This window comes from Ammodytes marinus (genome assembly GCF_949987685.1).
Source record: "Ammodytes marinus genome assembly, chromosome: 13".
Lineage (NCBI taxonomy): Eukaryota > Metazoa > Chordata > Actinopteri > Uranoscopiformes > Ammodytidae > Ammodytes > Ammodytes marinus.
In genome coordinates this window covers 12,648,309-12,674,492 of record NC_137217.1, presented here as the reverse complement: position 1 = coordinate 12,674,492, position 26,184 = coordinate 12,648,309, and the positions used below count along the sequence as shown (strand labels likewise).

Sequence of the window (26,184 nt, the reverse complement as noted above, 5' to 3'; positions counted from 1 at the left end):
TATACATTAGAAATTGTTCACTTTTCCGACACACCCAAAGTTACATGGTGCACCTTTAAATTTGTTGTGGATGTGTTGGGAAAATGTGGCTTTTTGGACTATACAAATTCAGGGTCCTGCTAGGTGTCAGGGCTTTAAGTAAAAACACGTTTTCCATACACCAAACATGTAAAGAGAGGATCATAGAAAGAACTGCCACATAAATCAATAAATAATTAAAGGAAAAGTGCCGTAGACAATACGCACACACACACACACACACAGAAGGCCTGTTTGTGCTTATTACAGAGGAGCTTAAAGACAACTTGACTCTAGAAGTCATTGTGGTGATGAGTAATGAATGGTTTCGGTAAATTACAAATGTTCAAACAACGGGCCCTCTTTTTATTTTCACAGCTGTCACTGTGAGTAAACACAAAATGGAAAGACCCCTTTTCATTTGTGGTGCATTCTGTAAAAACTTATGGCATTTTCTCCTCCTCCCCCTCTGCATGTAGATGTTCGACTGGATCATGCACAACAAGGGGCTGTTTCTCACCAGCTACACAGAGATTGGAGCGAACCACCAGCATGCTGTGGAGCTGCAGACCCAGCATAACCACTTTGCTATGAACTGCATGGTAAGACCTTGTCTGTCTTTGTCTCCGGCGTGCACACACACACACACACATGCACAAAAACACACACACACACACACACACACACACACACACACACACACACACACACACACACACACACACAGGGGATGCAGTCACAAACTATCAGCATTACTGTCATTCACAGTAACAAGCTAAGGCCTCCTCCCACCACCCCTGTACAACCACCTCACACACACAAACATGCACCTCTTGTTTATCACAGCCTTTGTCCAAACCTATCCTGTCCCTTGGGCTGTGACTGGCTATAGATTGATATTGTCTGTACTGGCCACCCCCTCTCTCTCTCTTTCTCTTTCTCTTTCTCTCTCTCTCATATTATTCAGCAGTTTCCCACTCTGCCTCAACTCTGTCCCCTCTGCCATGTCTTGTCACAGTGTGGTTCCCATAATTGACCCGTATTGCCTCGCTGCCCCCTCCCAAAGCAGTGTGCTGCCCTCTGCTGCTCTGCTCCACAACCCCCCCCCCCTTACCTTACCTTACCTCTGCTGCTGACTAATAAGTGTAGCTCTGGGCATTATACTGTATCGACTCTGCAGACGTAGCCTACAGTGTTCTGCCCTGCTAGTTCCTTTAACCCCTAGTGGTCTAGCTCACTAAGCGGCCGTTTACACAGCAACGTATTCAGCATAATACATACAAGTATTTACATGTTTCTGCCATTTGTTAACATGACTACAGCGTTTTGGGGGACTGAAAATTAAAACTTTTGAAACGGGGGTTCCGGAGTGAAATATTTCCGCCATCTAGCCTGGCATTACATACTACAGCGTTTATTATCATCTAAACGTGGAGATTTTTTTAAAACGTAAAGGGAAAACGTTAACCGAAATCCTCCCCCTCAGTCTGTCACAAATCACTGGTGTTGGGAAGCTTGTGGAATGAGAGGGCCCAAAGGAGGCAGCTTCAGTGACCACCACCCAAAGCGAGTTGTGTCAACACTGCGGGTTGAGATGAACCAATAACCCCCTGAGACAACAGTGGTCAAAAAAGACAGATGGAACTGCAGTATGAACTCACACATATATTCACAACATACTGTACTCACACACATACACATCGACACACAGTTGTGTAAACTCAGAGTGACCACCGCCCCCTCCACCCATTCTTCCACAGGATGCAGCGTTTCCCCTTCCTGTTGCTTGAATGGTGGAATGGAAATACAGTGCCAGGGTGCGTGTGCGTGTGTGTGTGTGTGTGTGTGTGTGTGTGTGTGTGTGTGTGTGTGTGTGTGTGTGTGTGTGTGTGTGTGTGTGTGTGTGTGTGTGTGTGTGTGTGTGTGTGTGTGTGTGTGTGTGTGTGTGTGTGTGTGTGTGTGTGTGTGTGTGTGTGTGTGTGTGTGTGTGTGTGTGTGTGTGTGTGTGTGTGTGTGTGTGTGTGTATGTGCATTCATGTAGAGATACAGCCTGTTTCCTATTGTTTCTGTTTGTGTTTCCAATTTGTGTGAAGATTTATGAGAGAGTAAAAACAAGTTGAATCAACACAATTACCTGTACACATGTTTGCCAGCTCCCTCTGATATCTAAACATCTGCATCACTGATTTACAAAGATGTGTTGATGCAATGACATTGTTTTTGCAATATAGTGACCAAAGCTATGGAATTCATGTGAGCAAAATCAATTCTAAGTAAATGTTGCTAACCAAATGTTAACGGTGAATCTTTGTTTATTATGTAAGTGATAACATGTCATGAATGAAAGACAATAGTTGCAGTAACGTAACTGGCATGCCCCCTATGGGAGGCGCTTCACAAATGCAGTTTGTGAGTTTTCTATTATTTATACGAAAAGGTCACTTACCTCTGTGAATTATATTAAATATGTGACATTATGTTATGCCACACCTATAATTAGAATATATAGTAAATAATTGAACTTATAAATCCACAATATCGCTCACATAAAATATTAAATTGCAATACTACCAACACAAAATCACAACACCCAGTTACAGTAAGTGCTGAACTGTCCAAATGAATTGCTCTGGTGCAGTAAGAAAACCCTAAGTCAGTTTATTATGTGTAACATGCCTTTAGAAGAAACAAAGAAATACATTTTCAGATGTACATTTTGATGGCTTTGCCAAACCAGGGAAACTTCTTGCAGACTTTGAGAGAGATTAATAACTATTGACAAGTGGAGTAATAACTTGCCCTATATGGAGCTGGACATGGATGTGTGTATATGTATATATTTATAGATACATTCTTGAAAAGCAGGAGTAAATAAGACATAGAACATAATAATTTACACTTGTAAAATAACTAGCACATCACAATAATTCAAAAGTATCACATGAGTATGGATTTATGATCTGAAAAATTGGTTGTTCCTTGACACCAAAGACGCATTTCCAGATCCAGGTCATTTCAGCCTTCATCTTGTGCAATTCCAGTAGAAAGGGATGCTGCAATTTCCAAGTATGCATATCTTGGGACCCAGATAGAATGAATGCCCCACTGTCTGTGAAGGCAAATAAAGCCATTTATTAAGAGTATGCCAATAAACGTTAAACTCTTTTTCATCTATCCCTTACCTCAAGCACGTCTTTATTCAGTATGAACATGTCAGTTCCGTTGACACGATCATAGGCGCCTGTGCTGGAAACATGGTATGTCAATCCAGAGAGGCATCTCAGATTCTCTGTCAAGATGCACAACAGTTTGGTTGGACTTCTCGTTTATTTATTTATTTTTTTTACTTTGATGGGGAATGGTGACTTTGCAACATTTGATCAAGGTTTTTCGCAGTTTTTTTCTCACATCATTTTGTCATTTATCATTCCGTTTTGCTTTGCTTATGTTCGTTGACCGCTCACCTAGTTTGTCTTTTAGGTAACTGTTTTCCTGACGTAGTTCCTTCACTCTTCCAATGATTTCTCTGTGATTCTTAGATAATCTGTTGTCTGTTATAAAAGAGAGATGGATGAAAACATTTCTGAATTTAGTCTCTGACACAATTAATACATGCACATATATTGTTTAAACTGTATATCACCCACTGTTACACCCCTTTGGACACTAGTAAGTAGGAAGCTATTTTACATACTGCTAGTACTATGACAAGGTTTGGGTAATAGGGTTCACTTCGATACAAGGCATTACAATACAACCCTAAATCAGTGTTATATTAATGTCAATACAGTGTAGAAATTATGCAGAACACTTTTAGTTTTTTCCAGATTAGTTTTTTGTCACATATTTCTCCTGCAAAAATGTTTGCTGTATATACGATTGACGGTTGTGATTTCATGAAAAATAGAAAGAGACTCACAGTTCATACCCAGCAGCCCCCCGAGTATCAGAATACACAGCAAAATCAGACCCACTGTGGTAATGCTGAAAACTGATCAGAAGATAATGTAATGTTAATTGTAACCTACCATTATGGTATGCAAGTGCTTTGTGTGTATGCCACTACTGTAATGATAGTATTTGAATGATAGAATACCTTACCTATTTGGGGTGTTTGCTTTATTCCTAGTCCTCTTCTTGCATTCACTGCTGGGCTTGTCATGTATCTGTCAGGTGGATTGGGGAGAGGTGGTGGTCGAGAGCTTGGGTTTTGGTTAGATATCCCAGTAGCAGTTTTGTTCAACTCTTCTTCTTTCTTTCCTCTTGAAGCAACATTTGGTGTATCTCCATTTTCATAAATATCGTCATCAAGTTGGTCAGCCTCCATTGACATGTATTCCTCATCAGCACATGCTGCTGCTACAATCTTTTCCATTGTTGAAATGTGTCTCTCGATGTGTATGACTGTGCTGTGTATGCACAGAATACCTTCAGATCAGTATAATGACTATATGGGCTTTTTTTTTAGTGGGAGGGACTTCATGAGAGACCAATTTAAATTTGTTTCAGGACAGTCACCCTCCTCTTACCAACCTAAACGAACTACATAACTGTATTTATGTATGAATTACAATTTAAGAAAAGACTGGATCACGGGACAAAAAATAGATGGGTGAAAATAAAGTTTGATTATTTTGTAATGGGCAAGTTGTTGTAAGGATTAACAGAACATAACACTCTCTCTACTAGGCCATGTATAAAGCCTTCAAAATAAATATTCAATGATCCTTGAGGGGGAACCGAGTGTACTCATTTCAGTAGCAAATAGTAATAGATCACAAAAATATTAACTGTGCGCACTTCAGGATATGTAAGCTACACAGGTGATCATTTTAGTACAGGTTTAGTAAAATAAAATGAAAACACTAGAACAGTCCTGAAGGCATGACAACAATTTGCCTTGAATTTGTGTACAGCAGATGTTTTTCAGAGATTAGGAATAGTTCCAGTTAACACCGGAAAACTAGATGGTGTGAAATTGATCCGTGAGATACAAAGTCTAAAAGTGAAAGGTTATTCAAAGCTGCGGTGTACATTGTATGGTCGGCCTGTCCTCGTCATGCAAGATATTTGTATACAGTGACTTGTTAGTAGGCTGATCTGGCAAAGCATTGTATGAGCCTTAAGTTTCAAAACCTAAACTTTACTTTGTTTAGTTCTTAGACAACATTGCATTAGTTCTTAGGTTGTTGTTACGGCACATTTGGGGTAAGGTTAGGTTGGACTTACATTCAGTTTTTCTTAAGACTTAAGACCACCCAGTGTGACTGAATGGTTCTCCAGCCTCTGTCATTAGATATCATTCATAATGTCCTACAGATGTCTTAAAGCCCTTCAGGCTCATTGGTCGTAACTGGTTGTGTACTCTCCTTGAGGTCTCTTTTTTTTGTTGCATATTTTCTTTTCCAAAAAAAACTAAAGGGTATCCTGTGAAATGATAAGATCCATATAGCTTGGAGATTTTCCTGTTATTTTTGATCTGTGTCTTTGTAAAAAGTCTAATAGGATTACTGCAGTGCTGCTGTGCACTACTCTTCTTGTATGTATCACAATTTACCTACTGCGGTGTGTTCAAGAGCATTCGGACTCCCTCAAAGTGATTGTCTCTATTATCCCCGAGTCAACATCAGTCTTAATCAGGTGCTTTAGATTATCCAGTGTCAAGATTTTCCAGGATATTGGATAGTGGGGAATGTCTCTGCTCAGTTTGCATACAGAAACACCACCTAGTAAAGCCATTCAAAGCCATTCATAAACTTTTCCAAAACCTAAAGGATCAAATTTGAAAACATAGCAAATACTTAACAGGTTGAAAAAAAAGCACTAATCAAGTTTGTTCAACTTTGATGAAAACTCACTCACGTCTCTGCCTCTCTTTAAGGGAGGTAGCTGGTGTTTGGTTCATCTTTCCTCCCTGTTGTGAAACAAGCAAACTAAGAGCCATAATAGGCTCCAGAAGCAGTAATTGAATAGAATAATAACAGGCTGTTAACACAGTTGTTAATTAGCATTTGCTGATCCATGCCTATCTACACACAACAGCTTGAAGCGCATATATTAAAAAAGACTGAAAGAGTAAGAGGCACATGGGCTTCTTTTTATCATTCACATGAGGTTTTCCTCCCAAGTGAATTACTTTTTAATGCCCACAAGGTTGTGTGTGTGTGTGTGTGTGTGTGTGTGTGTGTGTGTGTGTGTGTGTGTGTGTGTGTGTTTGTGCGCGCGTCTGAAGGGGAGGGTTGTGACCACGGTGCAAGAATCGACCTTTAATCTTTCTTACATTACTCACAGTTTATGTTAATCTAATTGTGGCTACTATATTTCAACGCGCCTTTATTGCTTTGCCGAAATACAGACGCGTTAGCTGTTCAAGGACGGAGTTGAAGCTTAATGTGTCATGGCACCAAAAATGTATCCACATTCATACTTTAAATGGTCAATATACCTAGGCAGAATGTCAAACATATAAACAGTACAAAGGTCAGCTGTCTTTACATTTAACCCAATGCACTTTGATTGTAACAACTTTGTTAACACAAATAATGTATCAGTTTGTCTAATTGTCCATCTTTCAAACTGTGATCAAAAAACGAATGAACTGTCAATAAACCTTCAAATCAATACATCAAACACCGATAGAGAAATGAAGCATTACTTGTAGCAGATTGCAGGCCCTGTCCTTAACATGTCTTGCTTATCCGTCTCTCCTTGAACACAGAATGTATACGTGAACATCAATCGGATCATGTCAGTGGGAAACCGGCTCTTGGAGTCCGGCCACTACGCCTCGCAGCAGATCCAGCAGATCTCAGGACAACTGGAGCAGGAGTGGAAGGCCTTCGCTGCAGCACTGGACGAACGCAGCACCCTCCTGGAGATGTCTGCCAGCTTCCACCAGAAAGCAGACCAGGTACACACACACAACAACACTTATGGACACACACACAGAAAAAAAAGCCAGTGCAGTTCAGAACATCATGCACCATTTACTATGTGCATCCGCATTTTCTTCATGCTGTGTGCATTTTCTGTAAATAAGGTGGACTGGAGCATAGTCTCTCTATTACAAAATGTAAATTCCTGAAAAGTAGTGTAAGCTCTTAAAGATAGATACACTTCACAAGACATTTCGATTTAAAAAGAAGGAGAGTTATATGTAAGAAGATATCTTTACTCAACTACAATTTACAAGCCGGGGTTGCTTTAGCCTTAAACTTTAAAGACCAATGACATGATCAATACGGACCTCCAGTGTTTGCTTACCGTTGCAGTAACAATGCATTAGACATTAATTGTTTGCTGAGTGTGGCTCCTTTTCTGTATAGTCTTCAATGCTTTAGACTGGCCTTTAGAGCTATTGCTATTGTGTTGTCAGTATTGGTAGACAGAGCGCAATACATTGTATGTTGTCATGTTATATAAGTGGACACTCTAACCATAGGCCAATGAAAACAAAAACAAACCTTGTAATATGTCAAATGTTTTACAAATGGAGATATTGAATTAAGGGTGTCAAATTTATAATGTCAACTAAACTTTAAAGTTAGAATAGTCACATATGCATGACATGGCTTGGAAATGTACAAGAACTGTTCAATAGAAGCCAGCTGCAGTTTGAGAACAGACACATCAAACATTTAGACCTCAATTGATATACAGCTTAAACTACCCTGTGATTTTGAGTGGCCATCAACATCCTACTGTATTAAGTGCATTTACTGTAGGTCTGTTTTATGAGATGTTCATATTGTGTGTGTGTGTGTGTGTGTGTGTGTGTGTGTGTGTGTGTGTGTGTGTGTGTGTGTGTGTGTGTGTGTGTGTGTGTGTGTGTGTGTGTGTGTGTGTGTGTGTGTGTGTGTGTGTGTGTGTGTGTGTGTGTGTGTGTGTGTGTGTGTGTGTGTGTGTGTGTGTGTGTGTGTGTGTGTGTGTGTTCTAATCCCAGTACATGAGTAAAGTGGAGCCGTGGTGTAAGGCATGTGGTGAAGGAGAGCTGCCCTCTGAACTCCAGGATCTGGAAGACACAATCCACCACCACCAGGGCCTATATGAGCACATCACCACTGCATACTCAGAGGTCAGTACACGCATTCACACACACATACTCTACTGTATTGACATACTATATGCATGCACACATGGGTGAGAATGCAAAAACACAAAGGTATATGCAAATACTGATGCCAACACCACAGAAGAGAAAAATAAGACAGTTATTCAAATCAGGTACTCAAAATATACACACAAGGCCTCCACACAGTACAAGCTCTACAGTACTAGCTCTCTCCATGATCTATTTGTGTTTGAGTTACATTTTTTCACACAAGCGACCACACAAACAAATGACATGAAAACCAAATACATGACATTTTTCACGTTTAACCAAATGAAAAAAGATTTCAACATGTTATCTATCTCATGTCTTATTGAAAATATTCCTAATTTATTGATATTTTACGGAAGATAAAAATATATTATTGTATTTTTGAGTCGCACTGAGTCTGATTAATACTTTTTCTTTAATTCTTATACCAGTAGATTGTTTTTTTTTTCAATCACCATGATCAATGTGTTCTCCTTCCATCTTGTTATCTGTTCAATAAGGACTTGAGCTGCATTTAATTCATTCCCCATGTGAAATACTTGATCTTGGCAAAATGTTAAATGACACACCCCCTTTTTTTTCAGGTGAGCCAGGATGGGAAGTCTCTATTGGACAAACTCCAGCGACCGTTGACCCCTGGGAGTGCTGACTCGCTGATGTCATCGGCCAACTACTCCAAGGCCGTTCACCACGTCCTGGACATCATCCACGAAGTGCTGCATCACCAGAGGCAGCTGGAAAACATCTGGCAGCATCGCAAGGTGCGCCTGCACCAGCGGCTGCAGCTGTGTGTCTTCCAGCAGGACGTTCAGCAGGTAAAGAGACATTGATCACAACACACACAGAGCAAGGTTCAGCTACAGTGAGACCTGCTAGCTGTGTGGGCTTCAGCAGGTTTGCTTGTGTGCACACATGGGCAGAGATGCACACTCAACACATACACTTACTATACGTAGCTTTAGAAGGCAGGAGAGACTGAAGGAAGTGCTCTCCCATCTTGTCCATATGTAACTGCACATTAAAGCTGCCTATCGCTAGTCCATTGGATAATATAAAGCTCTACCAAATGTACAAAACTAACCTTCCAAACATGTTTAAAGAAATGTCTTTTCTCCGCTATTGAATCTGTATAACCTTTGTCTTTTTCTTGTAATTGAGCATAAGGCTGGTATTGCTGCTTTTTCTAGCAAAAGTACACACATATACTGTTAAATAGTAATTCCATAATATCTATAATAAATACAAAAGAAAAAAACCTGCCCTATGATACAAAACGGTATGTATATGGTTGTTGGATTGCAGAGGAATATTCTGGAAGGATTCCATAGTGGATAGCAAAGGGTGTGATATTCAGACTCAATGTAATGATCTACAGCTTCTTCAAAGCCGGTACCATTTCCTCCTGGGTTTCCAGAGGGAGAGTCTCTTGCTCTCTGTGGATGGCAGAGCTGTTAGATCAAAAGTACTGAGAGTTGGTGTACAGACAGTGTCATCTCTGCCTTTCTCCCCTTTGGGCATGCACTCTCTGCTCCTCTGCCCTCCCTTCCTACTCTTTAATTACCCTTTCCTCTTGGTAGTGGTTTCCATGGTGATGCAATTTACTGTCACATAATGTGTCGAGGGCTTTGTGCATGTGCTCATATGTGTTTTGTCCCATCAAAATATTCTCTCTCAGAGACCTTGAACACATCATGCCAATCCCTTTCATTACCCCACATAGAAACAGATGAAGTGTGGCCATCTGTTTCATAGATAATACGGTAATTATGTGCAAAGATTTATAGCTAATCTCATTCACAGTGGAAATGTTGACACTAAGCACTGCTCTGGATTTCCTATTAGGCGAAACCTAATTGTCCACACTTGTGCAATTTAAACACGACAAACTGCAGATGGAGAAAAAGAGTAAAATAAGTGGGGATGAACTGAGTGAGAGAGTGAACAAGACAGGGGAGCAAGGGAGAGAGAGATGACATATGTAGACTACTGTAAATCTAATGCTATCTGAATAGAGGCATTTCAGGCAATTGCACCCCCTACTGCTCAAAAAGATGTACTGCATTATCAATTTAGCCTGTGTAGTTGTGCTGATTTGCACATTGCGCTAATACTGTGTGTGTGTGTGTGTGTGTGTGTGTGTGTGTGTGTGTGTGTGTGTGTGTGTGTGTGTGTGTGTGTGTGTGTGTGTGTGTGTGTGTGTGTGTGTGTGTGTGTGTGTGTGTGTGTGTGTGTGTGTGTGTGTGTGTTAAGGTGCTGGACTGGATAGAAAACCATGGTGAGGCCTTCCTCAGTAAACACACTGGTGTTGGGAAGTCTTTGCACAGAGCCAGGGCTCTGCAGAAGAGACACGAAGACTTTGAAGAGGTTGCACAGGTGAGTTTTGAAAGCAGTGCATTTGCAAAAAATTAGGTTCAAAATGTAAAAGCAAAATCTTCATCTTGTGACAAACCTTTTCGACTGGGTATACAATGTGTATTTTTTACAAAATACAGTGTGTTAACTTAACAACACATTTTTTTTGTCATATTTCAGAGGGCAGAGAAGTGTAATTACCTTGGAATTGTTCTAATGTCATTAAACCAATACCAGACAACATTTCTTTACTGTCACTATGGACTAAAGAGCAGTTAGCAGAGACAGTCAAGTGTATGAGATAGTGTACTGTAATGTTGAATATACTTCAATGTTAATGTTTCAGAACACCTACACCAATGCTGACAAGTTGCTAGAGGCAGCAGAGCAGTTGGCACAGACCGGCGAATGCGACCCAGAGGAAATTTACCAGGCTGCCCACCAGCTAGAAGATCGCATCCAGGACTTTGTGCGACGTGTGGAGCAGCGTAAAGTCCTGCTGGACATGTCTGTTGCCTTCCACACACATGTCAAAGAGGTGTGTATCTCCTTTCCTCTTCTCTCCTTTCCTGTCCTCTCCTCTGTTTTGCCTTTTCTTCTCTCGTTAGAGCTCTTGTGTTTACACAAATTAAATGCAATCTGGTTCAATCTGCCTTCCCTGTCACTGTCTTAATGACAAGCATGCCTTTAATTTTCCTCATTATACGGTAATTGTCCTAATTCCTTAAAAAACAAATAAACAACACAAACTACACATGACAGGACTTATATAGCGAACATGAATATGTGATGTGTATATGTGGTGCTAATCCCTGCACTACTCCCTTTATTCCCCTCACATTGTTATGGTAATATCAAAGACATACACTACACATGTTTGACTGTCAAAATTAACCTCTTCAGACATAACACTGTGTTAACACCACACCCTGTTATCATAGACTCATAGAGACGGTCAGAGTCATGGTATTATTAATGAAGCTTGTCTTTAATGTCCATATGGACTAATCTCCTCCATCCCATCTGTTAGCACACACACTGGTGCAGGTCTGTGTGTACTATGTGCGTATGCTCCTGCCAATCAAGTCTTTCTGGGAAGCCTTTGGGTGCAGTCCAGCATCTTGAAAGGAAACAAAACTGTTTACTGTGGAGCAGGAACTACATTAGAACATAGGGGATTCATCTGGACTGATATTAATACATGAACTTACTCTAAAATAAAAAGCATTAAGTTGAAGTCATCTCTAATATTATAAATACATATACATCGGTGACAAAAAAAACAAAGGGCAACCTACTGAGTGTCTAGTCTGCAAAAGAGCTGTCCCTCAGGCTAGCCTAATTTGAAATAAACTACCACCACTCAGGCATTTGGATTTGTGCTAGCCGAACATCTGTGTAGATGCCAGGTATAATGTGACACATTATATGTTACTATGTGGATAACGGTAACATTACCAATAGTGGAGGTGTTTTTGAGTAGGCAGTGTGGGTGTTAGACAAACCGTGGGTGCCAGGGTCTCTCTCCTGCAGCCTGGATGGTGTGCCAGGGCTTTATTACGCTGAGCCAAGTCACCCAGATGGCTAATCTGTTACGAAGATGACCATTCACAAAACACCAGCTTTGAGCAAGAACCGGTTGGATTTGATCTCTGTCTGTCTGTCCATTTGACAGCTTGTCCATCGATCCTTACGTCTGTGTTTAACTCACAGCTCTTCTGCCCCGCCTCCCTCAGCATGTGTAGTCACTTCACAACAGGGCTGTTTAGTTGCTTCTCGTTTATTTGTTCTGCTCTTGCACTTTACATGATTCCACATTCTAATTGGCTTGCCTTCCCTGTCAATCCCTGCTAGCTATGGACGTGGTTGGAGGAGCTTCAGAAGGAACTGCTGGATGATGTGTATGCAGAGTCAGTGGAAGCAGTGCAGGACTTGATCAAGCGTTTTGGACAGCAGCAACAAACCACGCTGCAGGCCACTGTCAATGTCATCAAGGAGGGAGAGGACCTCATACAACAGCTCAGGTGATAATTCAATAATACATGCTCCACCAATATCTGCATATCGTTATGTATAATACTGTATGTGCAAGGACAAGACACACTAATGCAGTATACATAACAACATACAAACTCTTAATTTAAAATGGTAACGTGGAACTTTCAGTTTGTGTTAATTCTAGCGGCCCCTTTGGACAAAAGCGGTAGTGTTTTTTTACAAGGTGAGCGTAGCCGGACAAAAGCATTAAGAAAAATGATAAAAGAATAGCATTTTTGCACTGATGGTCTCATTTGTTGTAACAAGTCATTTATGATCATCAAAGGTAACAATGAGACGGTTTCAGAAATATTCTTTGACTTGAAGTCATAATAATGTAATGTAATGTAATGTAATGTAATGTAATGTATATACTTAGTTTCTGTTACCTTCTTTCATTGATCCGTAAATAAACTAAATAATGAATGTTAAAAGGGTAGGTGTAACAAGCTAAGGCTTCAGGCTACACCCTTTCGGTCCTGCTTGTTTCCTGGTTTTATTTAGTTTTTCTTGATATTTCTTTTTTTTGACGCTAACGAAGCATTAATTTTATGTTCATTGATTTTTCATTTTTTTAAGTCTTGACCAAATATATGGTCTATAAATTGGAAAACAACCGAAATAAACTAAGACAAGAACTGGGAGCCACATCTCTTACCACACATACGTACACTGTACCTCTAACTTCCCTGTATTGTGTCTCTCTGTCCTATAGAGACTCGGCCATCTCCAGCAACAAGACTCCTCACAACAGCTCCATGGCCCACATCGAGAGCGTGCTGCAGCAGCTTGACGAGGCCCAGGGCCAGATGGAGGAGCTGTTCCAGGAGAGGAAGATCAAACTAGAACTCTTCCTGCAGCTCCGCATCTTTGAGAGGGACGCCATTGACGTGAGTAGCTAGCTGCTGGCAGGTGGAGGCTTGGTTTTTGGTGATGCGTATTTATGTTTGCTCCGGCAATTTTACAGGCAAAAGTGAGAGTGAGAAAATGAAAAAAATGATGGTACTTGAAGGTGGCACAGGGATAATAAAGGTTACCACAGCAGGAAAAAACAGATCTGAGTGTATGAAGCATTTGAACTAGCACAATATCCGTTTTTTTCTTACTAATGAGCATGAAAAATATTCACTCACAGACAGGTGGAGGTGAAAATGAAATAGCATTAAAAAGTGATTAGAGGAAAGAGGAATGCTAAATAGAAATGTATCATAAATAGACCATTCTCTTTTTCTTTTTTTTGTCATACTGGCTTAGTTGTTTTGAGGAACAAAATCCGTATCATGTGGCAAGGGACACACTGTAAAGACCAAAATGACTGTGGCTCTGAGCTGATGGAGCGTCACAACGTCAAAGGGATATTCAGCCATGTAGCGACAAAGGAATCCTGCTGGTTTGTACTCTGACATGTGCTACAATAAGAAAAGTATTTAGTTCCACTTGACGCATCTCATCCACTGACTCATTCCACTTCTGTTTCCCCCTCCCCAACCAGCAAATGGCTGCATTGTATCTGCTAATTCCTTTACGTCACACTGAGACACTCAAATGCTTTTCTCAGCTGGGGCTCCGATATGATTACTGCTCTTTTGAAATATTTATTGTTTATGATTCTCGTTATGTTTAACCAGACTGTGGACTGTGGATTTGTTGAGCCATACCATGTTGACGGATGAATGACAGTGAGTAGTTTTGGAAGCAAAAGCTTAGAGTAGAGATACAGGCATTCATGAGGTCAGGATAAGTAGAAAGAAGGTTTTTGGACAGTAATCTTGGCCAACATGATGAACTAACACGTCTGTGTATCGAAATAGTTTTCAATAATAATCAAATCACTACTGTGATGTCAAAACGTGTTCATTTTGAAGGAACACCATCCATGTCGGAATCAGTTAAATGTTGTAATGCCTGCCAAACCTGATTTTACAGATGTACTATTTTAGTCCAAGCACCTTTAATTTGTAATTAACTAATTAATAAGAAAGATGATTATGTCATTATGTCATTACTACTGTGCTCATATGAATTCCCAGAACATTTCTTTCCAGCTCCTACACTGTATGCTAATCAAAGTTATGTGGTTGGTTACAAGTATTTGGTTTCTGTATAGTATTAAGTCCAAACACAAACAAGTCTTACATTAGCTCTGCATGTCAAGTTAGGGAATGGTGGTGAATCTGCTAATCGCTCATGTTGACACACACATACAGACTGAGGATTAATATGACACAGTGCTCGAGCATGAAGCTGGGTGGAGGAGGCATTTGTTTCCCCCCCACGCCCTGCCCACACACATACACACACACACACATGCACCTTGACACTCCCTCCTGTCTTGAAAGGAGGTGTGCATTTGAGCTGTGGGCATGGGATGAGGTGAGACAAGTTCATGTCTCACAAGGCTTTTTTTTTCTCTGACAATAAACACTATCACTGCACACCACAGAGAACAAAAAGACGTGGTCAAAGAGGAGACGTATCTCCTCCGTTAGTTAATTTTCACTGTGCCGGGGGAGATGGTCTTTTTGTACACAGAGGGCATTTTACTAAACTGTAAAAGGAGAGGAGTGCAGAGCGCGACTGAGTGCTTGGTGAGTTTCTACTTTGTTGCCAGATTTGTGGAATTATCACATTGGTTGGTTTAAGAAGGTATTTTATTATTCGGCAATGAAGGAGGTTGATAAGATCGCTTCCCGTGTTTGCCAAGAGAGTCACATTTCCCTACAGAGAATTTTATAGCAGGGGCATTTGTGTAGTACCTTGTCATAAGGTAAGGTAAGCAAGCTTTTCTATGTGGAGAGAGAATAGTTATCTCGATTGCTATGGCTCTACTGCCTGTAAAAGGCTGTCTTTGAATATGTGGTTTCCTTCTAATAAACCAACACTATTTTTGCTACACAAAAATATTGTGCAGTTATATATGCTGAATGTACGTCCATACAACCACATTTTGCCACTCGTTTTGTCTACAATGGCTATCCACAGTGCCTACAAATACCAGGATACACTGCATTTGTTTTCAATGGTCAATCTGTGTGTTTCGGACTATGGAGTACTGTAACCATTCCACTAGTTACAGTTAGCAGCTATGCTGGCTATTTTTGTCAGAAGTTCAGAACACATTAGCTGATCTCACATCACATGACTAAAATGTATTAAATTACAGAAATACTAAAAAGGCGTATGACCTCTTGTTCCCTTTTGGCTTTTGCGGTTTCATTCCTTTTACATTTGAGGAATGTTTGTAGTCCCCTGTTGTTGCACACACTGGGACTCTCTCCTCACTGGCACCAACAACAGAAACCTGAGAATAAAACTGATAGCGGTTTGGTTCCCTGTAGCTCCTTGTCTGTACCATCAAGAGTTGGAAAAACACTTTATTCTAAAGGGAACGGACTGGAAAAGGAATTGTACGAGACAAAAAAACTATGATATAGTTAATTATTTAACAGTACACATTTTTTTCAGTTTGCAGTTATGTACAGTATACTTATGAACACTGATTCCCTGGTGTTCCCTACATGTTGCATATTGCAAATAGTATAATCATACACACAGCCTGCAATACTTTGTAATTGCTGAAATGCTTCACCATCCTTTGCCAGGTTTTACCAATATATAAACAATAGCATGGCATGGCCTGAGATGATAACATTCTCAAAGTTATTCATCTAAGGTAATATTCTTACCTAACTTTCCTTTTATTTTATTTCTAAAATTCTGTGTCTATCACTGTTTCCTTTTTCTCTTTCTACCCCATATTCAAACTGACTGGAATCTCCTTTTTCTAAGCTCATTCATTACAACTAAATAACACCCTAAACAACAAGTTGTCAGTGCAGGGTAACTACTCCACATGTTTCCAACATCTAAACTAATAGACAGATTGTCTATTAGTTTATAAGGTAACCGACCAGTAACTTCAAACTTTCATCCATCACTTTTTTTTTCATCACTTTGGTACCATAGAGCTCAGCTGATCAGTTTTGTCTTTCAGTGAATCATGTTGAGGACACCGCAATTTTAATCAACATCAAACTGCACATTTCACTTTAAGATATGATTTCACACCATAGCAGATCCAAAACAAAAGCCAATGGTGCGATTTAATCAAACATTATGTACAGTATGTATGTATATTATCAAAAACAGAGTCAATCAGTAAACAGGGATTATTGAATTAACATGAACAAATGGGTATTTATAATTCAAATTGGTTTCTGGTAACAGTTTGTCCCTCCATTTAAATAGCATGGTCACTCTATACGCCCCATAGCAAGATGTAGGTACATTTTAAAATAGTGTAAATAGACATCCCGAGTTTGTTGGGCAAATTTTAAGAAAACAAAGATTGACAAACAGAGATGGCTGGTGTCAGGAACAAGGTGCCCCTGGTATCATGACTCAGTCTGCGTGGGCAGTCAGAGACAAGCACCGACATCTCAGTGCTTTACCAGCAGTTCATCACCAGGGTAATATGTTCTCTGTTATTATGGCAGTCGGCTACGGGTGTTGGGTTACAGCTCATAAACTAAGTCTGACTTGGTATTCAACAAGAACCATGAAAGTATATGGAAAATAGGCTGGCTATGCTATATATTCTCCCATTTTATCTGTGAGTTAACCCTTCTTTCTGTCTCACTCTCTCTCTCTCTCTCTCAGATCATCTCTGACCTGGAGTCATGGAACGAGGAGCTGTCCCAGCAGATGAGTGACTTTGACACAGAGGACCTGACAGTGGCAGAGCAGAGGCTGCAGCATCATGCAGACAAGGCGCTCACTATGAACAACCTCACCTTTGACGTCATCCACCAGGGACAGGAGTTGCTGCAGTATGTCACAGAGGTCCAGGCGTCTGGTGAGTGCTGGAATAGAAATACACTTCCATGCCTCCTGTGTTGATATTTCAAAGGGTTGTCACAGCACATATCTAACTGATGCAAAAACCTGAATCTTCAGTTAAACTCCTACAGCTAGCCATGTGGCTACCTCAATGCTAGTAGAGGCACGAGAGTTACTTTTGAAACTTGCTTCATGACAACAGTGATATACAGTTGTTTCCAGGCAGCCTTGCAGCTTAGCACCACAGTTGGCACACTATGCCACTATTCAATGCAACACTAAATGAGAGTACAGACTATGCCAATGGTAATGCTCACTTTGGTTGGTGCAGATGGTTTTCAGACATAAATTACTACCCTTTCACAAGACCAGTATTTCACTGTCTGCATGCCTTTATGTGATCAACAGTATAAGCTTCTTCCTGCAATCCTTGAGTCATTTTTAAATTGTGAAATCTCTTTGACTCCAGTTGTTGCTGTCCTTTTAATGCTGGCAACACACAATACATTGATGAAATTCACATTGTATACTTATCTCCTGTATGTCCATGTAGTCGAGTACCTCCATTCAGCATATTTCAGGAATGTGTGCAGACTTGCTAAATACCTCTCAATGCAATAAGCATTCACCCTTGTCTGTAAATAGTAAATGATAATTGACTGCATACCTAGTAAGAAAAAGTTGACATAAACAGATATCATAAAAGATGTATTGTTAGTGGTATCATAATAACAGGTTTCATGTTTGTAGGTGTGGAGCTGCTATGTGACAGAGACGTGGACATGGCCACGCGGGTGCAGGACCTGCTGGAGTTTCTCCATGAGAAGCAGCAGGAGTTGGACCTGGCCGCAGAGCAGCACAGGAGACATCTGGAGCAGTGTGTCCAACTAAGACATCTACAGGCTGAAGTCAAACAGGTACGCACACAATGAAGAAATTTTACAAAAGAGGGAACCCACGGATAGACAAAGATACAGCTTTAAAGCGGTGAATGGAAGAACATACTTAAAGCATTATATTTTAAATACAAATACAAGTTGTTTCGGTATTTCAGAAATCAACATGCGTAGGAATATCTATAATGGTATTCCCCCCTTGGACACAATATTCAGACTGATATGTGAAAAGTAATGATGACAATTAATTACTGTCCTCCTACAATGGGTTCAACCCATCACAGTGTGCTGAAGTGCTATAAGGCTACAGTGTGTTCTGTCTGTACACGACCATGGGTTAATGAACCTGTGTCAACAATTTCTCTCCCTCCTCACTCTCTCTCTCTCTCTCTCTCTCTCTCTCTTTCTCTCGCTGTCTTTATATCTGTCTGTATCTTTCTGTGACTCTGGGGAATAGTCAGGGCGATCCACTGTGGTTGGATGTTCAGCCAAGGTTTAAAGGGGGGAGATGAATTGAAAATTCAAAAGAAGACAAATGAGCCAGACAGATTCTGACTTGACCTGTAGGGAAAGCTCCTTAGCTCATTGTTGTGTCAGTGAGGAGCATGTCGACTACCATTTCTGCCACAATATTCTATCAGCAGCTGTAAAATGTTCACTGCACGAACATGTTATGTTTTACATTGTAGCCTACTACTGATATTTCAAAGCAAATCAAAAACAAAGACGGAGCAGATTTCCATAACTAGGCCTGTTATCATATGAATGCAAGGGACAAAAAATAGCAGGCCTGGTGTTTCAACTTCACACAATCATTTTCTCAGAAAAACGTAATGGCAGATATGAAATTGAATCCAAAATGAACAAAACATTATACCCAGAGTGGACTACAGCAACCCATTTCAGAAGATGCACTGCCTTGGCATTGATTGAACAGATCTGACAGCGTGATGATAGTGTGATTCCACTATGATGCTGGTGTTATTTTTACTCACGACAGAGCACAGATACAGAAATCTATGCGTGTCTCTGCCACTATAGATTTATTAATCTGAGTTGTTAAGCCTATTAAAACAAATTAAAACCACTTTTTACCTTAAACTGCATATGCCTGCCTTGCTTACTGTATGTCATTTATGAAATGGTACAGTTTAAGAATAGGGATTATGGATAGAGCTAAGGTTATGACCTGGATTAAAGCCAGGTTATTTTAGTAGTGTCAGCTCTTATGGTATTAAAACATTATTAGAAACATTTTATATAAATGTACCTGTAGGGCACACATCATGTTATGTGCTCAGCATCGTTGATGTTGTTGCTGTTTGGTCATGCATTAGAGTTACGTCATCTGGACACATAGTTCCTCTGTTATTCAGCAATGAACATAGTCATACCTATCCCGCCTCGGGACATTGTAAGTGCAGTGGAAACAATGGCCTGTTCAAGTTGCTGAAAAACAAGAGTCAGAGTTATGTTGACTCATCACTTTAATAGCCAAGCTTCAGTTGTAGTTCTGCCCTTCACCCACACACCAGGTGTGCTTGGTAGGTCAGAGGGAGGGAGAGAGAGGGAGGGAGAGAGAGGGAGGGAGAGAGAGAGAGGTGTCTTTGACTGACAGTGTTGCTTTACATACCTTTTAGCTGGAACTACGCCAACAAAACTTCGAGCAAATGGAACTTTTTCTCATCTAGGAGCGTGTGTGCGCAATGGGGGGATGACAGTGGAAGAGATTATGTACAAGGGGACAAAGGACCAAGTAAAGGATATAATATGTAGGTAGGGGAATGTGTGTAAGGTTAAATAAGAAAGGAATAAAGGAATTGAAAAAGGGAACAGAGTGATGATGGAAGGGAATTTGGAGGTGTCACGGTCAAAAAAGCAATGAAAACAAAATAAATGGGAAGAGACAGATAAATGGTAAAAGTTGGCGAAGTGAGAGAGAATTTTGAAGAAGAAATCAAAGCAAGGAATAGAGGACAGTGACGATTGAGAAATGTGGGAAACAGCTTACACCTTTTAGCAGTGATTGGTCCAGTTCCAGTTTGATGTACATTTTTCAAGATGTTTTTTCTTAGGTAGTGCAAATCCTTCCAGTCTGTTAAATAGCATGAGTGAATAATAACAAAGCTCTGTGTGTGTGTGTGTGTGTGTGTGTGTGTGTGTGTGTGTGTGTGTGTGTGTGTGTGTGTGTGTGTGTGTGTGTGTGTGTGTGTGTGTGTGTGTGTGTGTGTGTGTGTGTGTGTGTGTGTGTGTGTGTGTGTGTGTGTGTGTGTGTGTGTGTGTGTGTGTGTGTGTGTGTGCTGTGTGTTTAAGGTGCTGGGTTGGATCCGTAATGGCGAGTCCATGCTGAATGCTGGCCTGATCACCGCCAGTTCGTTACAAGAAGCCGAACAGCTGCAAAAGGAACATGAACAATTCCAACATGCAATAGAGGTGAGAGTAAAACGTAGATATATATATTTTTCTCTTCTTGCTCTCCTTTCAGCTTCTTTGTTCATTAAGAATTTAGAAGCAACCTGTCCAGGTCCATGTGCTTTGTACATGCAGTAGCCTATAAATGTTGCATGTTCTTCCCTTTCATCACGTTTGTCCGGTTTCATCTCCTCTGCTCCGTTCAACCCTTTGCCTTTCTGAAACTCTGCTCAGATTCATATGTGTCTCCACTGCCTGGCTTTCTCATCACAAGTCACATATGGAATGGAACTATGAATAACTAATATCTCTACCTCTCTCTCTCTATTCTTGCTTGTTTTCTCTCTGTACAGCTGATTATGCAGGAAGCATTTCCTTTGAACTCTGTCGAGCCTGGCTCATTTTAATGCAAGCCTGTATCTGACCTACTTATACAGTGCACACACACGCACACACACACACACACACACACACACACACACGCGCGCGCGCGCACACACACACACACACACACACACACACACACACACACACACACACACACTCAAAGGAAAGCTGTGTTTATGATTATTGCTTGAGTGAGACTTGAATTTTAAATAGGCATGCCATAACTGTAGTCCCTGGCACCCAAAATGAGTCCTGTGTGTTGAATGAAAAGAGCAAGAGTGATATGGGAATGTCTTCCTTTGACAGCAGGTGCTGCAGACATTAAAAAATGGTCTCAGGAAATGTCCCTTTATCTCCTTCTATTTTCCATCTACAGTCCAGCAAAGGGCAAAAGACTTATTCTCAGGCTTATTCTTATGCTAATAGTTTTGACACATAAATAGTCAGAAGCTGTCCTTTTTTTTCTCCTAGTCTCATTTCCTCTCCAGAATGTTCACTGCAGGACCATTCTTGTAACACAGCTCTAACCAGACACTACTTTGATCTATTTAGCCTTTCCTCCACCTTCTGACAAACTGCCCTGCAGGCCCAACATGGCGCTGTAGTCCTATTTTCAAAGCAATCATTGCGATATTGAGATTCATATAACTCTTGTATTTCATTGTTTGTTTGTTTTCTTATCTCACCCGTATCCCCTGTGCAGAAAACCCATCAGAATGCGCTGCAGGTACAGCAGAAGGCTGAGGCTTTACTTCAGGCAAACCACTACGACATGGATATGATCAGAGACTGTGCAGAAAAGGTATGGCTCCTGCACAATTTTAATACATTACATCTCTGAAGGGAAGCATGAATAATAATGTAGCTGACGTGGTTGCAACTTTACAGCCCTAAACTGATTTGTGTTGTCTACTTGAAGGTGGCAGACCACTGGCAGCAGCTGATGCTGAAGATGGAGGACCGACTTAAGCTGGTTAATGCTTCTGTGGCCTTCTACAAGACCTCTGAACAGGTGTGTGTGTGTGTGTGTGTGTGTGTGTGTGTGTGTGTGTGTGTGTGTGTGTGTGTGTGTGTGTGTGTGTGTGTGTGTGTGTGTGTGTGTGTGTGTGTGTGTGTGTGTGTGTGTGTGTGTGTGTGTGTGTGTGTGTGTGTGTGTGTGTGTGTGTGTGTGTGTGTGTGTGTGTGTGTGTGGAGCGGGTGCCACTAACTCAAACTTGTGTTTAACTGTGTCAGATCATTGTGATCAGCAAAGAGTTTGGATGAAAATGGCAAAAAGAAGAATGGAAATTGAGCTATAAATAATTGCTCTTAAGGATGTGCTGTTTTAAAGGTTGCATGCAAGCCTGTGTTGCATTGTACAGTGGAGTTATACAGTATATTGTATCATCTTTGTCTCAGGTGTGCAGTGTGTTGGAAAGCCTGGAGCAGGAGTATAAGAGAGAAGAAGACTGGTGTGGTGGTGCTGATAAACTGGGCCCCAACAGTGAGTCAGACCATGTCACTCCTATGGTCAGCAAACATCTGGAGCAGAAAGAAGCTTTCCTTAAGGTAAGAAAGTCATCTGATTTTATACAGAATAAAACACTTTTAACAAATATGTACAACATATTGAATTACGTGTATGATTTTAAAGCTATTTTTCAATATTTAATTATTCAGAAGGATTATGCTATTTACTGTTACTGACTTCTGCTCTCATTCTGCCCACTGACAGGCATGTACGTTAGCCAGGCGTAATGCTGATGTCTTCTTGAAGTATCTGCACAGGAATAGTGTCAACATGCCCGGCATGCTGTCCCATGTTAAGGCTCCTGAGACTCAGGTTAAGAGTAAGTAGATCATCACGTATCCTTACAAGGATGTTTATCAAGAACTTATCCCATTGTTTAATTTCTTAATGCATCATTCGTTATTTATTTTTTAAATTAAATTAAAATAATGATAAATTACTAGCAATAAACATCTTGAATGATTTATTTTGTGTGCATGTGCTGTGTCATCAGATATCTTGAATGAGTTGCTGCAGAGGGAGAACAGAGTGCTCCACTTCTGGACCATGAGGAAGCGGAGGCTGGACCAGTGCCAGCAATATGTGGTGTTTGAACGCAGCGCCAAACAGGTGTGTGCTTATGATTGTGTGTGTACTGTATGTTTATGTAAGCTCAATATGGAGATAAGGTCGAGCGGATTGGTACACTGTGTCATTCCATTCACTACAGAACTAAGCCTCTACCCACCTAAATGATTGGTTCCTGTTCCAATTGAAAGACAATAACCAAGTTGCCCTGTCTCAGCATATGGCTGCAACATTCATCTTGATTCGATTCTTTTTTTCAATCATTTTCAATGATGTCAGTCTATAAGGCGGCTATCATTATGTCGGCGAGCAAATTTGTTTGGTGGTTATTTAAAATCATTGTTTATATTAAAGCATTGCCAAAGATACGTCCCCAACCACGCTCTTTTACCTCTCCGCTGTTCAAAGATATAAAGATCAATGAGATGGGACTGAGTGTTGGGTTTCTCTATAGACTCCACCGACTGAGTTGACATCTGGAGTATTTTCTTTTTTATAACAATTGCTGCTGGAAAGTTTATTTTCAGGAAGTCAAAGCAGGTTTAAATATGGGCTTAAAAATTGGGTCTTAACTCCAAAGTCTAGTTTCAATACAAGAAACAGCCTTAGACTCCCTCTTGTGGTATTTAGATAGCACTGCACAGGCACACAGCACTGCGCAGAGCCAATACAATCAGATGACATCATAGATGATTCTAGGACATGGCTATTCTAGGGCAATACAGGTTTTATCCCCAGGGCCCAAATGTTCTCTGCTCTCACAGTTTGACAGGAACAATTCTGCCATTACTGCCTTTATGTACACAGTCATTAAATCTAAGTAAGACCATTGGAAGTTGAATGGGAGAAATGTATGAATAAGATAAAAAATATGTAATTGATGGTACCAGATTGTGTCTGCATTGTAAATTGATGGCATGTGCCTTTACCGCATCACAATATTGTTTACTTTTGTTTCATTAATTGAGTGATTAGGAGTATTCCTAAAGACAAACTGTAATGTACTGTAAACACATGCATCACTGGAGGAGTTTAATAATACAAACTACCCCTTGGCATTCATTATGTTGTAGTTCCAGCTTTTACCAAGTCTTTCATTTGGTTAGTTAATAGACTGTGTCAAATGGAGGAACTAAGATCCCTGCAGTGTAAATGATGTACCCACTTGTAATTGGTTGTTTCCTCAGGCCCTCGAGTGGATCCATGACACTGGGGAGTTTTACCTGTCCACACACACGTCCACAGGCTCCAGCATTCACCACACACAGGAGCTGCTAAAGGAGCATGAAGACTTCCAGATCACTGCAAAGGTACATCTATGTTTGGGTGTCTGTTTATTTGTCCATTTATTACTGTGTAAAAGAGAGGTCGGAAGGATAAAAATTGTTGCTCTGCTAAATGTGTTTTGTTGTGTGTATGTTTGCACTCTCCTGCACTCCCCTATGTGAGGCCCCATTCCCAGGGCAGTGTATTGTCCTCTTTTACTCACTGCTGTGTCACTGTTATTGTGTGAGTGAACACGCTTTTGTATCCATCAAGCTTGTTTCCTAACTCTCTCTCTCTCTCTCTCTCTCTCTCTCTCTCTCTTATCTACCTTTACTCCACCGACACTGCCTCTCTGTGGCCACCTCTCTTGTCTCTCTATCCCCCTCCCTAAATGTCTGTCTATTGACAGCAAACCAAAGAGCGGGTAAAGCTGTTGATCCAGCTGGCCGATGGGTTTTGTGACAAGGGACACGCCCATGCCCTGGAGATAAAGAAATGGGTGTCCTCGGTGGACAAACGCTACAGAGACTTCTCTCTCCGCATGGACAAATACCGAACCTGCCTGGAAACGGCGCTCGGCATTTCCTCCGACTCCAACAAAGCTGTGAGTGCACACCATTGATAGAAATCGACTTTATTCCTGCCTAATGCGTTTTCATAACTCTTATCTCGTATGCGTAATGTTTTAAACATTGGGTTGAGGCTGTGTAATGGGAGGAAGACAGATACAGCCTTTGATACAGTATATGTGTGGAACAGTTAATAGTAATAACACTATAACCTTAGCCACTAGCCTTTCTAGTGCAAGATTAAAACAAAATCCTGTTTTTATGTGAAGAATTTAAACATCCAAACTCTCCCTGGCTTTTATTGAATTGTAGTTTCAAGTGTAGGAGCCTGCACCAGGTGGTCAAATATAGATAGAAGCTGCACGCTCTCTCCAAACTCCATCTCCCAACAGGTCGTTTTAATGAACTGGTGTTAAGAGAAAGCAAATACATCATTCATGGGTGTGTTGAGTAGTGAATGACCACCATGCCTGTTCTATTACATTCTTTATTTGTTATTGTAAGTTGTAAACAGATGATACAGACCAAGAAGGGGTCATGTCAATAGACAGTAGATCTATCATAAGTAATCTCTCTTATATACAAGTTCTAAATAAGATAGAATAATTGAGCAAAGCAAAACAAAACACTGGTATCTTCTCCAAGGCTAAAGCACAGCCGTTCCTTTAGTCACACTTGAGTTACTAAATTGGCCTCTTTAAGTTAAGTGTACAGCCGGCCAAGCAGAGAAAGGGCCACCCACCACGTAAACATATATTGATCAAGCTTGTTCAATAAAAGAGTATGTCATGCTCTCATAAGCAGCCAACATGAGTCATTGTTGTGGCCCAACCGTGTTTGTTATGCGCTAACATAAAAGCCACGGTCTACTTTTTTTTCAGGGCAAAGGGCTGCAACTGGACATCATCCCAGCCAGTGCTCCAGGGTCAGAGGTGAAGTTGAGGGATGCAGCTCATGAACTCAACGAAGAGAAGAGGAAATCAGCGCGAAGGAAAGAGTGAGTGTGTTTTATTTCCCCTGGCACACTCTATCCCAATCATCATCACCTGATGTTTAGCATCACAGGTTTCCAACTCAGAACTGGAAAAATGCCAGGATGAATAATTCAGTCATTTCCCTGCATATGAACATTTTTCAAACATTATTTTTTCAGTCAGATTTGCATTTTTTTTTAGAGATGCTGCCAGGCTTTCATTTCAAAATCATTAGCGCAGTGATAACGAGGAGTTG

General features: G+C 40.7%; 1 protein-coding gene across 2 annotated transcripts in view; it reads left to right on the top strand.

The window, feature by feature from the left end:
• triob (trio Rho guanine nucleotide exchange factor b) overlaps positions 1-26,184 on the top strand; it is a 110,906-nt gene that overhangs the window by 48,010 nt on the left and 36,712 nt on the right. For both annotated transcript variants that reach the window (XM_080039272.1, XM_080039273.1), the window contains 19 exons: positions 498-620; positions 6,737-6,928; positions 7,961-8,092; positions 8,704-8,934; positions 10,370-10,492; positions 10,818-11,009; positions 12,326-12,495; positions 13,224-13,398; positions 17,168-17,363; positions 18,098-18,264; positions 20,557-20,676; positions 21,746-21,844; positions 21,962-22,054; positions 22,441-22,590; positions 22,757-22,871; positions 23,046-23,161; positions 24,307-24,429; positions 24,795-24,989; positions 25,836-25,951. In XM_080039272.1, coding sequence (XP_079895398.1) covers positions 498-620; positions 6,737-6,928; positions 7,961-8,092; positions 8,704-8,934; positions 10,370-10,492; positions 10,818-11,009; positions 12,326-12,495; positions 13,224-13,398; positions 17,168-17,363; positions 18,098-18,264; positions 20,557-20,676; positions 21,746-21,844; positions 21,962-22,054; positions 22,441-22,590; positions 22,757-22,871; positions 23,046-23,161; positions 24,307-24,429; positions 24,795-24,989; positions 25,836-25,951 — 2,828 coding nt within the window. The remainder of the gene's footprint in view (positions 1-497; positions 621-6,736; positions 6,929-7,960; positions 8,093-8,703; positions 8,935-10,369; positions 10,493-10,817; positions 11,010-12,325; positions 12,496-13,223; positions 13,399-17,167; positions 17,364-18,097; positions 18,265-20,556; positions 20,677-21,745; positions 21,845-21,961; positions 22,055-22,440; positions 22,591-22,756; positions 22,872-23,045; positions 23,162-24,306; positions 24,430-24,794; positions 24,990-25,835; positions 25,952-26,184) is intronic.